General features: G+C 51.4%; 1 protein-coding gene across 3 annotated transcripts in view; it reads left to right on the plus strand.

Annotated features, from left to right (window-relative positions):
- Positions 1–17,505, plus strand: part of EVC (EvC ciliary complex subunit 1) — a 73,692-nt gene that overhangs the window by 12,420 nt on the left and 43,767 nt on the right. For all 3 annotated transcript variants that reach the window (XM_042984966.1, XM_042984967.1, XM_042984968.1), the window contains exons 3-8: positions 468–551; positions 2,582–2,814; positions 4,099–4,183; positions 10,015–10,113; positions 12,996–13,133; positions 15,928–16,086. In XM_042984966.1, the coding sequence (XP_042840900.1) occupies positions 468–551; positions 2,582–2,814; positions 4,099–4,183; positions 10,015–10,113; positions 12,996–13,133; positions 15,928–16,086 (798 nt within the window). The remainder of the gene's footprint in view (positions 1–467; positions 552–2,581; positions 2,815–4,098; positions 4,184–10,014; positions 10,114–12,995; positions 13,134–15,927; positions 16,087–17,505) is intronic.

Below are 17,505 nucleotides of genomic sequence, written 5' to 3' on the forward strand. Positions count from 1 at the left end.
TCCATCCATCCACCCTCCCATTCGCTTTCCCATCCACCTTCCCATTCACCCATTCATCCATCCACCCATTTGTCCATATGTCTATCCATCCATTTACCCACCTATCTACCTATCCACCCATTCATCCATTCATCCATCCATCCATCCATCTATCCATCCATCCATCCATCCATCAGTCTGTCCATCCATCCATCCATCTACCCATCCATCCATTTTCCCATCCACCCATGCATCCATCCACCCATTTGTCCATCTGTCCATCCATCCACCTATTCATTTACCCATCCATCCACCCATCCACCCACCCATCCTTCTAACAAGTGATCATCTACTGGGATCTAAATGAGCCTGTTACAGTCCCTTTCCAAGGCCACTGTTACAAATGGGGTGTGGCATTTTTGTAACTCTTAGCGGTTTATCCTTCATTTCCTAGAAAGCACCCGATGCCATGTGTTCTTCCTTCCCAGGAATGTGAGCCATCTTTCAACAGCAACATCACAGCATTTGCACTGAAGGCAAAAGTCATCTATCCCATCAATCAGAAGTTCCGGGTAAGAGTCCTCAGCTCCGTCTTAGAAACGCAATTATTCAGTAATGCCCTAGAGATGGGGGTAGGAGTGGGCAGTGGTTTTGGGTCCTCTCTGAGGGTTTTGTGGTAAGTCATTTTAATAAGGATAATTTTGAGGCTGTGGAATGGACTAAAACTTTAGGATGAATCCTCTTTATGACAGCATTGTCGGGGACAGGGTATAGCAAGGTGTCCCCAGGAACACCAGGGGCAGCACAGTAGGGCAGCACCCTACTCTTCTAGCAGTAACACAAACACCGGCCCTGACACAGTTCCTGGCATCGCTCCTCATTCACAGATCCCGCTTCCACCCTGCTGAACACTGACCGTGGGGCTGGCCCAATGCTAAGCATTTCTCATGCGTTAGGCATTTCCCATAAGGTAAATCATACTGTTATTGCCTCTTCATGCATAAGGAAACTGAGGCCCAGAGAGGCCAATGACCTGTGCGAGGTCCCCTGGCTATAGGTCTCTTACACCTGAAGCCAGGAATTCACCTGCGGTCAGGAGATTTGCAGACAGTAGCCCATCCCACGGTGCTTCTAGGAGCCCTTGGCTTTGAGACTGTCCCTGGAAGAAAGAGTCCCTGGTCCAGTACTGGAGGAAAATGTTGCCTGCTCTCCTGGCCGTAAACAAGACGGGCTCTGGGGTCACACAGACTCCATCCTAACTCTTATCTCGGCCGTTACTATGGGCCATTTTCTGACTCGGCCTCCTGTTTCTTCATCTGCAAATGGGGGTGATGGGCCCTCCTGCCTCCCCCAATTGTTTGAGGGTCAAATGGGATTATAGACATAGGGCTTAGCCCTGCATGTGGCAGCCAAGCGCTCTGTACTTGTTCGGTTTCCTCGGTTATTATTTGCTTTTGAAGACAGCCAGAGCCAGGTTCTGCAAATCCCTGCCCCACAGAAATGATTTCACTGTGCCGAACACAGACTTTCCCAGATTAGAACTTTTCTGCAGTACTGGGACTGCTCCCAGGGACGCTCATTGGGAACTGCCTCCTTCACTTAGCTATCTGGTGGGTGGGTGTTGGGGCAAAACTCCCGGACCAGGGGCATTTATTCATCGTCGACACCCTTTGCCAGGCAGGCTCCTGCTGGGCGCTGGGGATTATCCAGTGGTTGGGACAGCATCGTCCTCACCCTGGAGGCCCTCACCGTCTGGGCAGAGATTGTAGGACGGTGTGCCGTAACCAGCATGGGCTGGGCCGGGCTACCAGGGATGGAAGGCTCTGGATCTGTGTCTGGAGGGAGGGATGCCTCCGCCCAGCAGACAGTGAGTGAGGGCTGTTGCGGGCAAGGGGACCAGAATCTGGAAAGACCCAGAAGTACGGAATGACGAGGGAGGTTTGGAGCTGGCAGCCGGCTCCGTACTACTTGGGCAGGAACATTCTGGAGCAGTGGAGCAAGCTGGACAGAGGTGGTGGCTGACATTTGTTGAGCCCTCCAGCTGTGCCAGGCACTAGGCTGTGACCTCATGTGGCCATGGCAGCGTGTGGGTCTTGAGTCCCTTGGTAAGGAGTTTCGGGCCTATCTAAGGGCAGTGGGGAGCCACCTCGAAGGCCTGGGGTCAGGAGGTGATGCCCAGGTCAGTGTAGGTGGGGAAGAGCCAGGTGGTCAGCAGGTCAGTGGACAGAGCAGAGCCGGGGGTCTGGGACAGAGGCAGAAGCAGTGGGGGCGGGGGGCAGGGAGCAGGTGGAGGTCAGAGTTGGCGGCCAGGTCTGGGGTGTAGGTGGGCCACTGGTGAGCGGACCCAGGCTCATGGCTAAGGGGTAGGGGCCTAGTGCAGAGGGGCTGGCCTCCTGGGGACAAGAGCTATGACCCTGGTCCCTGGAGTGTGGATGTGGGCGTGACCCTGGGGCACGGGGCTCTACCTGTTTACTCTTCCCCTCCCAGTGTGTCTCCAGCCTGGCCCTCTTGGGACTGCTGTCATATATCTCTAGCGGAATTACTGAAGCAAAGTCACGATAGGTCATGTGGACTGAGTGAGCTTTCTCTCCCCCGACCCCAGCCGCTGGCCGACGGTTCCTCCAACCCATCTCTGCACGAAAACTTAAAGCAGGCCATCTTGCCGAACCAGCCGGTGGAGGCTTCCCCCTCCAGCAGCCTGGGGAGCCTGAGCCAGGCCGAGAAGGAGGACTGTAGCTCCTCGTCTAGCATCCACTCGACGGCCAGTGACGACAGGTTCCTCAGCCGCACCTTCGTCCGGGTGAACAGCTTCCCCGAGGTGCTGATCTGCGAGAGGTAAGGCGGGGGAAGGGATGGAGAAACAGACCCGTGGACCATATCACTGTCAGTGGAGAAAATGGAAGCCCAGAGAGGTTAAGCAACTCAGCCACGGACACACAACCACCCAGTGTCTGAGCTGGAGCTCACCATGTGGTGTTGGCCAACGTGGGGGTTATGGAATCCAGCCTGAGCCCCGAGGAGAGACATTAGGGGCGTCGTTGAATCATCGATGTGCCCTGAGCGTTGCATAACAGCAGCTAGCACTGATCAGGTGCCTTCTGTGTACTGGGCAGAGTACTGAGCACTTTGTAGGGATTAATTGTCTCACGAGTGCGACCGGGTCTGTTTTATTCACTGCTGTGTCCCTACTGCCCCGTAGGAGCCTGGGACAGGTTCAGTGATGGATGAATAAAAGTTAATCAATCAATGAATTAATTCCTCTTAACACTATGTGGTAGCTGCTATCACTGCCCTCGTTTTACAAAGAATGAAGGGACACAGAAAGGCTGAGTAACATGCCGGAGGTCACACAGCAGGTGAGTGGAACAGCTGGGTTTGACCTTATCTTCAAAGCCTGCTCTGTAAATCACCAAGCTGCTCAGCCCGTGGGAGAGGCTGAAGACAGAGGCAACAGCGTTGTGCTTTGGTCCTCAGACTTCTCTGCTCTTTAAGTTCGGTGACGTCCAAGGGGCCTTGCCCCTGTGAAATGAACCGGGCCCCACCTCAGCTCAGGGCTGTGGAAGGAGGGGGCCCAGACCCTGAGCTCTGTGCCGACCTTGACAGTGGTTGGGAAGGGGTATTGAGGAGCTTTGGGAACTTACTGGGCTCGTCACAGTTTGGGTGGGAATGGGGCTGCTCAGAGTGCGTGTGCCCACCCCGGACAAACGGTCAACTCTGCCCGGCCACTGACCTGCCCTGTGACCCTGTGACGGCTAATTGACTTCCTAAGTCTGTTTCCCCATCTGTAAAATGGGCATGAGAATGTCTGCCTGCAGGGGTGGAGGGGAGAGGGCTTGTGATGCAGACGTTACGATGCCGGAATGGGGTGTCCTTCTTCTCCCGCCTCCGTCTCTTGCTGCCTTCTGCCCGTCACGTCGCAGACAGCTGCTCCCTTCCGGTCACAAGTGATGGATGAATCACTTGGGCGGCTGTTGGGAACCTCTGCACGCTGCAGAATTTAAAATCTGGGCTCGGGATGCACCGAGGCTTGTACTGAGCAGGGATGTGCTCCCTCCCTGTCACCCCCCTCCCCACCTCAAGTACTCTCAAAGGCCTTCCGTTTCTCTTTGGACTTTTCAGTGTGGACCTTGACTTGTGTATCTATAACCTTCACTTAAAGGATCTGCTGCATCTGGACACGGCGCTGAGGCGGGAGAAGCACCTGGTAGGTGGCCGGCCAAGTTTCTCGCCCTTTCCTGGGTCGTGAACACAGGCCCCCATGGGCACCGAGTCCTGTGTGCCCTCAGGGACTGGGTCCTAGTGACAGTGGAGCCTCCATGACAGGAAGGCACAGGGCGTTAGGCTTCTGACAATAAAATAGAGAAGCAATTTGTGCCTGTTCATGGGGCACAGGCTGTACTTGACCCAGAGCTGTGGGGTGGGGTGGAAAGATGAGACCCTCCTCCCAGGGCACACTTCCTGATGGAGACGGGGGTAAAAGGCATTGAAAAGAGCACAGCATTTTGATTTGTGGTTTTTGCTTTTTAAAAAAAAATTTTTTTTAAACGTTTATTTATTTTTGAGACAGAGACAGAGCGTGAGCGGGGGAGGGGCAGAGAGCGAGGGAGACACAGAATCTGAAACACGTTCCAGGTTCTGAGCTGTCAGCACAGAGCTCGATGCGGGGCTTGAACTCACAAACCGCGAGAACATGACCTGAGCCAAAGTCGGATACTTAACGGACTGAGCCACCCAGGCGCCCAGATTTTTCCTTTTAATGTTCATTTGAGAGAGCGTGCGCACACAAGCAAAGGAGGGGTAGAGTGAAAGGGGCCATAGGATCCGGATGTGGGGCTCGAACTCCCGAACCGGGAGATCATGACCTGAGCCGAAGTCAGATGCTTAACTGACTGAGCCGCCCAGGCGCCCCAAGAGCACAGCATTTTTAAAGGAGTGATAATAGCGAAGATAATATTGTATTCACGAGCACTAACTTTGTTGATTGCTTACTATGTATTGGGCCCTGGGCGTGTTACACAGGCAGTTAGCTCTGAACTTCACCACAACCAGGAGAGGTGGGTGCCATCGTTATTCCACGTTACAGATGAGGAAACTGAGGCACAGAGAGAAGGACTCACCCCGAGTCGTAAAGCCCAAAGTTGGAGCTGAGATGGGCAGTCAGGCACCTTGTTGTAGGCGTCCGTTCTCGGAGCGGATGAGGGCGCCATCAGAACCACAGAGGGCAGCGGACCAAGACTCATCTCTGCCAGATGCCCTGGCCTCCCAGTGAATCAGCACTGGATCCAGGCTGCGGGGGGGGGGGGGGGGGGGGGGGCGGGGGGATGCGTCCCACTGTGGCTGCAGAACGGCAGGGCCGGCCAGGCATCGGGGCCAGGGGGCTTACAAAGAGGAATGATTTCTCCCAAATTATTGATTGAAGGATGAGATCTACAGAGGGGAGGCCTGCTGCAAAGAGAAGGGGAGAGGGACCAATGGAGAGGGTGACAGAGACGTAGAAATGGAGACACAGACAGACATGCCTGGGAGGTGCTTCGTTAGAAACTAGAAAAATAAAAACATCAAGTTGGGGATGCAGTGAAAAGAAATGCGGGCTCCGTGAGAGCAGGAAGGGCCTCGTAAACAGGGGCCAGTGTTGGAAACCAGGAATCCTACCAGGACTCCAGAAATAGAGCCTCTTCTGGCAGCCCCACTGTGCCTGGAGAGCCCCATGGCCTTGAGGCCACAGCCCGCCTGCTTTCGCTCGGCCACATCGCGTCCCACCTGCAGGCCGGTGGCCCTGGCCATCTTCTCAAAGGCTCTGGGCTCCCTGGAGGGCTGACTGTTACTGGGCTCAGAGCCCCATCCAGCTTGCGAGTGACATGGTGCCAGGCACCTCGCCCCCAGAGCAGACAGCAGGTGCCTGTGGGGACCTGGAGGAAGCATCCACCGTCACTCATCTGCCCGCCTTATATGTGGGCAGCCTCCCCTCCCTGCCAGGCGCAGTGGACAGGGACAGGGACAAGGACAGCCGCCACCTGCATGGAGCCCACTCTCCACGGGGACACAGCAGTAAACCACACAAATACACCATGCAGACAGTGGGTCTGAACAAACGATACAGTGCCGTGAGCCTGTGTAAGGGGGGCCCGAGTGTGGGGGAGATGGCCAGGCTTCCTTGGAGGGAGACACATAAGCTGGAACCTAGGAAAGTTCCAGAAGCACTGGATTAGGAGTCAGACACCTGGGTTCTAGTCCACCCTCCCACACTTATGGGCTGTGTGACCTTGGGTAAGTCGCTTCCCCTCTCTGGGCCACTTTAGGAAAGGTATAAAGATAATGTTTTTCCAGCTCTTACCCCGTAGAATTTCTAGGAAGTGAAGTCGTCTCTGCGGGCAGAGCTCTGGGCTCTGCTGGGCGGTGTGACCAGCACTGTCACAGCACTGCTCGGTCAGCACTCGTACTCGGCCAGGCTAAGCGCTCTGTATGTCTGATCTCAGTGAAGCCCTTACTTCTGTTTTACCCTCACAAGGAACCTGAGACTCAGAGAGGTCGCGTCAGTTGTCCAAAATCGCAGAGCTGGTGAATGGCAGACACAGAACCCAGAAGAGGTCTGGCTGAGTGTAGGGTCTGTGTGCCCGCACATAGTAGGCGCCCCGTAGAAATGTGCACGCTGACACCGAGGCCGCCCTGGGGACTGCTCTCCACGCGTGGCCTTTCCCTCACTGCGGGGCACATCTCCGCCGGGTGCGGGACCTGCAGAAACACGGCAAGCTCTCGCAGAGACCTCGAGTTCCGTTTCTCTGGTAGAGATCCGTCACCACAGGTCAGAGTTCAGAAGTGACTCAGGCCACAGACAGATGGCGCCCCGTACGAACCCGTGGGATGTGTGTTGTTACAGCTGAAACTGCGGCAACACCGTGGTTGACGACGTGCCAACGACAAAGTGAAATAAAAAAGCGGCTCAGGTGGGGCGCCTGGGCGGCTCAGTCGGCTCAGCGTCCGACTTCGGCTCAGGTCACGATCTCCCCGTTCATGGGTTCAACCCCCGCGTCAGGCTCTGTGCTGCCAGCTCGGAACCTGGAGCCTGCCTTGGATTCTGTGTCTCCCTTTCTCTGTCTCTGTCTGTCTGTCTGTCTCTGTCTCAAAAATAAATAAACATTAAAAAAAAATTTTTTTTTCAAGTGACTCAGGCCAGATGCAACCATCATTCAGCCCAGGAGCTTAGAGCTCCCTGGTGGCCCCTGAGGGAGAAAGTGGCACTAGGCTCACCAGGAGGTGGAGGGAAGCTGCATCTGTCAGCGTTCAAAGCAGAAGAGCAGAGATGAGGACAGATTAGGGTGTGTGGGGGGGGAGGGGTGCCATTAGAGGGATCGTTAGGACTAGGGGATTTCTCCCGGTGCTGGAACATTCTCCGTCTTGGTTGTGGCAGTGGCCACATGAACGTGTACTTGGGGTAAAGTTGCACAGAAATACACACAAACACACACACACACACGACTGCCGGTGACAATGAGTGGAAACTGAAGTCTGCAGTAAACTGCACTTGGACCAATGTCAGTTTTGGAGTGGATACTGTACTGTGGTGATGTCACATGTCGTCCAGGGGGAAGGACACCTGGGACCCTGTCCTGGTTGACACATTCCTCCGAGCCTGTAAAGTTTCCAAATTACAAAATGTTTAACTTGAAAGGAATGAGGCAAGACCGGTATACGTTACTGATTCCATCTGGGGTCAAAAGGAAAATGGGTTTGAGACCAACATCTTGAGAAAAGAACGTTACCTTATGCAGCCTCGACCTCAGTGGGTAGGAAGCCAGGACAACATTGTGTTCCTAGAGCTCGTTAGCATGGGCAAGCGTAAGGAAGGTTGGTGGAAAGTTCTGGGTTCTGTCCCTCATGGCTGTCCCTTGTGACATGAGGCCAGTTTATCCTGATTTCTCAGCCAAGAGTCCTTGTCAGTGAAGTGGGGAAGATTGTACCAACCTCCTGCATCCTGTTAAAACCAAATGAGATAATCTATATCTTAGCCTGGCACAGAACGGTGTTTAACAAACCTTAGAACGAGGGTTGCAAACTATGGCCCTTGGGCCGATCTGGCCATGCCTGTTCTTGCCCAAATTGCCCCTGGCTGCCTCGATGCTGTAACAGCAGAATCCAATATTTGCAAGAGACAGTATGGCTTACCAACCCAGAAACGCTTACTATTGGTGAAGTGGCCCTTTACAGAACAATATGTGTTACGCCCTGCACCAAAGTATCTGACCTTTGGCGACAGTACAAAAGCAATTCAGTGGAGGAGTGATAAGCTTTTCAGGAAATGATATGCAGCAAATGGGCGTCCAGAAGCGGACACAGATGGGCCTCGAGCCAGACCTCCATGTCGTACAAAAATGAACTCCGAATGGATCATGGACATAAATGTAAAATGTAAGACATCTTGGAAAAAAAAAAAAAAAAAACCAGAAGAGAAAATCTTCAGGATTTAACCCTAGCAAAGAGTTCTTTCTTAACACTGAAAATGTGACCTACACAGGGAAAACTAATAAATTGAACCTCATCAAAATTAAAAACTTTTGCTCGGCAAAAGACCCCATTAAGGAAGAAGAGAAAGAGAAACATTCACATCGCAAACCATGTATCCACAGGAAGCTCGTGCCTCAAATCTATAAAGAACACTCCGACCTCAACAGAAATAAGCAATCCAATTAGAAAATGGGCAACAGACATGAACAGGCATTTCACCAAAAAGGAGATACAGTTGGCAAGCATACACGTACAAAAATCAGACAGAAAGGTGCTTGACGATATCAGCCATTAGGGAAATGCAAATTAAAACCATGTGAGGTAGGCACCTATCAGAATGGCTAAAATAACAAGTGATGAGAACACTAAACGCTGGTGAGGATGCGAGGAAGCTGGATCTGTCGTACATTGGTGGGAATATAAGATGCTGCACAGGAAGACAGGCAGTTTGTCACAAAACCCAGCAGTTGCATTCTTGTGCCTTTACCCCAGAGAAACTTAACATTCACACGAAAGCCTGTACGTGGATGTTCTTGCCAGCTTTATTCGTAAGAGCCCCACACTGGAAATGCCCTCAGGTCCTAAAGTAGGTGAATGGTTAAACAAATTATGGAGATAGCACCCTTGGACGTTCTGGGGTGTCCCCACTTATGGGAGGACACGTTTTGGTTTAGAGGAGGCCTCCGTCCATCAACACAGGAGGCTGGAGTGGATGATGTCATACATCCCAGGTCCAAATAACTGTCCCTCTGATTCTTCCCACAAAGAAGCAACACTCTTTGCCTTTTGTATTTTCTTGACTCACAGGGAAATGGGCAACGTGGAAGGAATGGCACACATTAAGCGCCTAATGAAGATTTCTTGAATCAAGGGGTGCCTGGGTGGCTCAGTCGGTTGGGTGTCTGACTTCGGCTCAGGTCATTATCTCACGGTCTGTGGGTTCAAGCCCCACATCGGGCTCTGACAGAGCCTGGAGCCTACTTTGTATTCTGTGTCTCCCTCTCTCTCTGCTCCACCTACACCTGCACTCTTTCTCTCTCCCTCTCAAAAATAAATAAACATTAAAAAAATTAAAATAATATGGGGTGCATGGGTGGCTAAGTCAGTTAAGCGTCCGACTCCGGCTCAGGTCATGAGCTCACGGTTTGTGAGTTCGAGCCCCGCATCGGGCTCTGCGCTGACAGCTCAGAGCCTGGAGCCTGCTTCAGATTCTGTGTCTCCCTCTCACTCTCTGCCCCTCCCCTGTTCTCGCTCTGTCTCTCAAAAATGAATAAAAAAGCATTTACAAAATTAAAAAAAAAATTTTAAAAAGACAACAAAAGAAGTAGAGCATATTTTTTAGAAGCTTCATGAAAATGCTATCGTCGTGATTTATAATCTGAGATAGTTTTCTATAGTAAAAATATGTACATGTGAAGAGATATATAGAGATTGAGATGGGGAGAGGGGCTGGGAGCAGGTGAAGGAAAGGAGGGAGGAAGAGAGAGAGACCATTTTTAAACCTTTCCGTTATGTCTTCCTTCTTGGCCATAGATGTTTATTCAGATTTTAAAAATGTGCCTCCTTGATCTTCTTCCCAAAAAGAAGTCTGATGATGAATTATACCAGAGGATTCTTTCGAAACAAGAAAACGTAAGTAAGTCTTCAACCTGTATCTCAAGGTAACTTAGTGAGAGTTTATTACAATATGTAAAACACAACATTGTATGAAACTATTTTTGCTTTCACGTGTAAAAATAATTTATTTCAATATTTGCCTTTGAACAGTGCAGTCATACAAAAGTATGTGTACAAATGTAAAAATGACCATAGGTTATTATTAAAATTTGGAAAAATACTGAAAGCAGGAAAAAGAGAAGAGTGTTGGTCATACCCGCTACTCAGAGAGAACCACTGTTACCTTTAGCTTCTGCCCAAGGTTGGGTATTTTTATTTTTGGATTTTTTAATTATTTTTTTAATGTTTATTTTTGAGAGAGAGAGAGAGAGAGAGAGAGAGAGAGAGAGAGATGCAGAGCATGAGCAGGGGAGGGGTAGAGAGAGAGGGAGACACAGAATCCGAAGCAGGCTCCAGGCTCTGAGCTGTCAGCACAGAGCCCGCCGCGGGGCTCGAACCCACCCACCACGAGATCATGACCTAAGTCAAAGTCTGTCGCTTCACCAACTGAGCCACTCAGGTGCCCCAAGGTGGGGTATTTTTAAATACATTATCGGTTTATTGGTTACAACGGTTTGTCCTACTTTGCGTTCCCCTCCTCTCAGTCTTTTACATGAAGTTTCCGTTGTTTTACGTGCCGCGAAATGAGCCGGGTCTCAGAGTCAGACATCCTGGTTTTCCTTCACAAACTCTCAGAATCCCAGGTTCCTCCTGTGCCATGGGATAATAATTCCCATCCTATGGGATCATGGAAGGGATGAGAGAAAGTGCGTGACGCATGTGGCACAGTAATAGTTAGACCCTGAATACATGGTGGCTACCATCAGCCTCGTTACGACCACAACAACCGTCTTCCACTTCATCAGTAGCAGCGTCCTCACCATCGTTACCGTTTAATCCCCGCTGTCACCACCACTACCATTATCGTCATCGCCACCATCATCTCGATCGTCATAATCATTCTTATGATTATCGTCACACCATTATCGTTACCGCCACCACCACCGCCATGATACCTGGGGGACTGGGAGAGAAGGTTTCTTCCCCACTCTCCTGCATCCCATGGGGAAGGAGACACCAAGACACCCCAGGGAGGACACGGTACACCATGGTGGTCATCGTCCCCGTCCTCGGTATCACCGCTACCAGGATCGTCATCATCAGGCAACGCACACGGGGTTTTCACGCAATTTTTTGTTAACTTTATGTATTTATTTTGAGAGACAGTGACAGCGCCCAAGTGCGCGGGGAGGGGAAGAGAGAGAGGGAGCAAGAGAATCCCAAGCAGGCTCCATGCTGTCAGCACAGAGCCCGACAAGGGGCTTGATCTCACCCACCGTGACATCGTGACCTGAGCCGAAATCAAGAGTCAGACGCTTAAGCGACGGAGCCACCCAGACGCCCCCTCACACATTATTTTATTCAGTCTTCACAACAGCCCTGGGAGGAGCCGTTATTATTTGTTTACAACTGAGGAAACTGAGGCTGAGTCTAAATGACTCTCCAGTGAATAAATGACAATAATCATGGCGACACTGGGAATTGCACAAGTAATAACGAAGCTGTGTTACACGAAAACGGTAACAAGCTTTGTAGTCTGCAGACCCAGGAGCCGGTTCCACCACCAGTACCGGCACAGCAGGGTAATCACTGCAGTGGCTGCTGCTTATCGAGAGGTTGTCTGGCCAAGTGCTTCCAATGTGTACTTTTATTTAATGCTCATCATGACCCCCCCCCCCCGACTTCTAGACGAGGACAAAGGTACTCAGACCGGTGGCTGCTCTTGGGAAGGAAGCAGCATCATGGGGGTGCATGCAGTTGGAGGCGCAGGTATCTGGGGTCCTCGAGGCTGAGCGTCGAGCCCAGCACGCCTCATCCTACAGGGAAGAGACTCCAGACGAAATACCCCAACTCCCCGAACATCAGGCTCTCCCTCTGGCAGGAGCCAGCGTCTCTCTCTGGTAGTGACAAGGGCCCGAAATCACGCACAGCTTCACCACGGACGCGCAGAAGCAGTTTTCAGCAACATCTTTTTTCCGAATGAAGCTGGAGCCACCCCGGCGCAGATTCCAGTTCTCTCGACATGGTCCTGGAGGAGACGGGGCTCCTCTCGCGCCCCACGGCGGGGCCTGAAGGAGCCGGTACAGAGGAGGCTCCTGCTCCAGTTCTGAGTTGATTAAGAGACAGAGTCAAGGAGACAGGTACAGAGAGGTCAGCTTCACAGGGCAGCTTGGAGGACGTGGCTTAGCTGAGCAGCAGAGTCATAAACTCAGGACTAGGTAAATACCTGCCTCGTCTGGGGCGAAGCTGGCCACCTCTGGCCTGCCCAGCCCACCCTGGGCCAAGGCCACACCACAGCAATGGCCTCCCCTGAATGGTCCATGCCAAAGAGGAAGAGGCTGGACAAGTTATGGGTGCACACTTCCTGCTGTTGAACCCACCAATCGCATTGCTTCATGCCTCCCCTAGGGTGTAGAGAGTATTCCTTCCCCACGGAAACCAGAGGAGTGGGGAAGAAAGATTCCCCCTCCAACCCCCAGATGTGATGGTATTTTCCAGGACTTTAAGGAGTGAAACACATTATTTCATCATTTTTAAAAAATACATTCTATTGGGGGGGCGGTTGTGGAATGAGGAGTATAGAAGAAAAGAATCTAGTATTCTTGAGGCTCTATGTTTAATGAGAAAAATAGATTTCTGTCATCAGACCTTAAGTAGGACAATGCCTAGGGAAGTTATGGTTAAGAAATATTTTATGATAATATGGTGAAAGATAAAAGCATTTCTTTTGTAGAATTTAAGATATATTAGATTTTTTACTTGCTTTTTTTTTGCTTTTTTTTCCCTATTTTTCCCAGGACTTGGAGGAATTAGAAAAGAGACTTCAGGTCAAACTATCAAACACGGAAATGTTGGGGACTGGTGATTCTGAATACATCACTCTGGCAGATGTGGAAAAGAAGGAGCGAGAATACTCTGAGCAGCTAATAGATAATGTATGCGATGGATTAGTTTTTTCCTGTGTAAAAACCTTGCTTTCTGGGACAGTTAAATTGGCGAGATTAAAGAGATGGCTTCTAGAAGCATGCTTCATACTTGAATTCCCTGTTGCGCTCTGCCCAGAGCCAGGGATCCAGTTTCGGAAGTTATGTGATAGAGAAGGTATTATTAAGGGGCCAAGGTTCCTTGGGAATTCCAATGAATTCCCCTTGTTTAAATTTTAGATTGATCTTTTGATCATTCTCAGCAAAGATTGCTCTAACCCTCTATGTCATACCACCCCGTGGATTAGAACAGATGTGAGCGGCTAACTTCTCCAGCCCGAGGCGTCACTCATGAAAGCTGGGTTTAAATTCTAGCCAGGGTGGCTTCTCTCAAATATCCCTTTTCTTGCTTCTCAGTTCCATTGCCCCCTGTTCCTACGTTAGGTATTAAACATTTTTTGGCACCCAGGACTGTGCTGCACACTGGGGATGCAGAATGAACTTAGACCTGGCCTTGCCAGACAGATGCACAGGCTGGTCTGGCGGGGGAGCCGACAGGTGAGGAGAATGCAGACTTTAGAGCTCACGAGCGTTGTGATAGGTGAAAACAGCGGAAGGCTGGGGTGCCGCGGAGAGAGAAGTTCGTTGTACCCTACGGTTAGGAAAGTCTTTATAGAAGAAGAGACCCATCGAGAGGCTTTCTGGGAGACGTGTGGGTGGATGCTGGCCAGGGGATGCTGGCAGAGAAGGGAGCCGGGGGGGGGGGGGGGGAGGGCGAGGTGCAAGCAGAGCAAGATAAAGCCAGAGATCTGGCCCAAGGGTTTTCATCTTGTGCCAGGGAGGTGGGTGTCACTGGAGTTTGGCAGCCGATGTGGCTGTGTCCATTTCTGTCTCAGAAGGACCACTCAGGCTGCTGTGTGGGGGAGAGGTATGAGCTCTGGGGCTAGGGAGGTAGGAATTTCGTGGAAGGCAAATGCAAGTAGGAGCAGAGGGGTAAGAAAAAGTGGGAGAGCTGACAGGACGGCAGATAAGGAAGTTTGGGGGAGAAGCGGGTGTAGAGGATCCGCGCGGTGGAAATAAGGACCCCAGAACGAGAGCCAAGTTGGGAGGGGAGCTGGTGAGTCCCGGCTTGACATCTTGAGGTGGAGATGCCGAAGGATGGAGAGAGTCCGCTACGCTCGGCTCGGATGACACGGGGAGCGAGGATGTTCGTGGCATGAGATGGCAGAGGGAGGGCGCTCAGCCTGGATTCCGGGGTCCTCAGGCTCCCGAAGCAAGGGACCTGTGTGTCCATGTCTGCGTATTTCAGACAGATGATTCATAGTTTGCCCAAGATGCCCTGAAGTACGGCGACCTCCAGCATTGGAGACGCCCGGCCAGGGTGTCTGTACAGTGGGTAGGGGAGGCAGCCTGGTGCCCAGTCTTGGATCCTGCCGGCATTTAAGGAGGAGGAGTCAAGGAGAATTGAGACGAGAAGGCAGAGTATGGACTCTGAGGGACCAGGAGAAAATCATGTCCCGGAAATCAAGGGAATCAAGAGTTTCTAAGAACAGAGGGGCACCCCGGCTCCCTGGGGCTGGAGGGGAAGTGCCAAAGCCGGCTGGACATCCATCTCTGTTTGGGGGTGTGTGGGGTGTCATGGATGACAGTCGCGTTCCCTTAGAGCCGTCGGGAAGGACGGCATCTGGCAGCAGGGACAGGTGGGAGGCTGGAGGTTTGATGGATGGGCTGCCAGCCGACTGGGGCAAACAGCGGGTTACTGAGTACACGAGGCGCCAGGGCACCCAGGTGAGCGCTGCCTCTCGGCCGTGCCCAGCCCCTGGGAGGGGGCTGCTCAGAGTGACTCAGTGTTTCAGGTTGTGTTTATCTCCACCCTTCGCCATTGCAACAAGGTCAGGGTGGGCTTCTGGTGCCACCATGCCCGGTGTGGCCAGAGGTGCCCAGACGAATTCAGCGTCCGAGAGGCAGAGCCACGGGGAAGGAAACCACTCCTTGGGGAGTTGGGTGGACCTTCACCAACTCTGCCCCTGCCTCCCGTCAGCTCCGTGGTCAGCGACCTAACTTTCTGAGCCTGTCCCTGCCTCCAGCCAATACGCACTCCACCTGGAAATAAAACGCGTGAAGCACAGAGCCTGGCATCTACCTGCGTGCGGTAAAGGGAAGTTGTCCTGACTGCCGGTGTCACGGCTCTCACAGCTCTGGGCGGCTGGATGAGCCCCGATACTCTGAGACCCTCCGTGATTCCCACCTCTCCTCCTGAGGAGATGCAGGGGGGCGGGGGGGGGGGGCGGAGGAAAAAGATTTCAAAGCAGAATTTTTTCACGGTTGGCATCGTCTCTGCCAGATTTGCTCTTTTGTACTTTGAGGGCAATAACTAAAATGTAAGCAGCCATTCGTGCTTTTATTTCCAGAACACATTTAATCCTTTTCAGAGATCTGGAAGCTTCCAGGAGCACACTGTCGAATTTCACGCACTCCCCAGGCAGCAATCATGGCCTGTTTAAGAGTCTTTAAGCTGTTTACGCCGGGTGATCTCATTGTGCCTGCCTTCCTTATCAGCAGAGCACTGGTGTTTGCTGAAAAGCCACCTCGAAACTGACGGGCACCTACAATACTCCGAGGAGGAACCTCTCTATAGAACTCGATTATTGCCAAGATAAGCTCGCTCGGAATTGCAGAATTGTTTAGAATCTCAGTTTGTGATAAGGAATGAATTGTAATTCTCAAGCAGGAGCCATCTAGCTTTATAGCTTTCTTAAATAAGTTTTCTACACCCACCTTCTTGCTTCTCATTCTCATTTCACAGATGGAAGCTTTCTGGAAACAGATGGAAAATATCCAGCACTTTCTTATGGACCAATTTAAGTGTTCCAGCTCCAAAGCCCGACAGCTCATGGTGACTCTCACGGAAAGAATGATTGCAGCCGAAGGGTTATTGCATGACTCTCAGGATTTGCAGGCTCTGGTATGCTGGAGGGGCCGGGGAGGGAACATGAAGATACTCACTCTAGAGAAGGAGAATCCAGAAGTTTGATGCCCCGTAGAGATCAAGTTGAACAGCTTTAAGTTGTAGATGGGGATATAGAGCCCAGAGAAAAGCAGTGAATCCATCCATCCATCCATCCATCCATCCTTCCTTCCTTCCTTCCATCCATCCATCCATCCATCCATCCATCCATCCATCCATCTATCCCATTTGTCCATCCATCCATCCGTCTGTCTATCCATCCATCCATCTGTCCATCTGTCCATCCGTCTATCCATCCATCCATCCATCTGTCCGTCTGTCCATCCATCCATCTGTCCGTCTGTCCATCCATCTATCCATCTATCCATCTATCCCATTTGTCCGTCCGTCCATCCATCCATCCATCCATCCGTCCATTTGTTCATCTGTCCATCCATCCATCCATCCATCCATCCATCCATCCATCCATCTGTCCATCCATCCATCTGTCTATCCATCTATCCCATTTGTCCATCCATCCATCCGTCCATCCATCCATCCATCTATCCCATTTGTCCATCCATCCATCCGTCTGTCTATCCATCCATCCATCTGTCCATCCGTCTATCCATCCATCCATCCATCTGTCCGTCTGTCCATCCATCCATCTGTCCGTCTGTCCATCCATCTATCCATCTATCCATCTATCCCATTTGTCCGTCCGTCCATCCATCCATCCATCCGTCCATTTGTTCATCTGTCCATCCATCCATCCATCCATCCATCCATCCATCCATCTGTCCATCCATCCATCTGTCTATCCATCTATCCCATTTGTCCATCCATCCGTCCATCCATCCATCCATCCATCCATCCATCCATCCATATATCCACTCACCCATTCCTCAAGTGGAGATGCTGACCATCTTTGTGTTACTGCTGAATAGAGCACTGGTTCTCAATCCTGGCTGCACACTGAAGTCATCTGGGGAGCTTTAGAAAGGACTGATGCTTGGGTCCCAGATGGGTCCCCATCCCAGAGATTCTGACCTAATCAGTCTGGAGTGTTTAGAGCTTCAGGGGAGCATAGTGGGTAGTCATTGTTGACTCCCACTTGTGTGGACAGAACTTCATTTGCTTTCCTGATGGCTCTGAATCACCTGAAGAACTTTCAGAAAATGCCCATGTCTGGACCTCATGCCCAGAGATCCAACCTGATTGGTCTAAAGTGAAGACCCTGGTATTGGCTGGTTTTAAGGCTCCCTAAACAATTCTGATACATAGTTGGAGATATAACCCACTGGTATCTGACTTTGAACCTAGTGTGCAGCCACTTGAAGCTGTGTGGTATTGAACCAATTACTTGACCCTCCTGAACTTCAATTACTCTATTTATAAAAGAGTAGTCCTAGGAGTTTCTGCACACAGGGCCCCAGG

The sequence above is a fragment of the Panthera tigris genome, chromosome B1, assembly GCF_018350195.1.
Source record: "Panthera tigris isolate Pti1 chromosome B1, P.tigris_Pti1_mat1.1, whole genome shotgun sequence".
NCBI classification, from domain to species: Eukaryota; Metazoa; Chordata; class Mammalia; order Carnivora; family Felidae; genus Panthera; species Panthera tigris.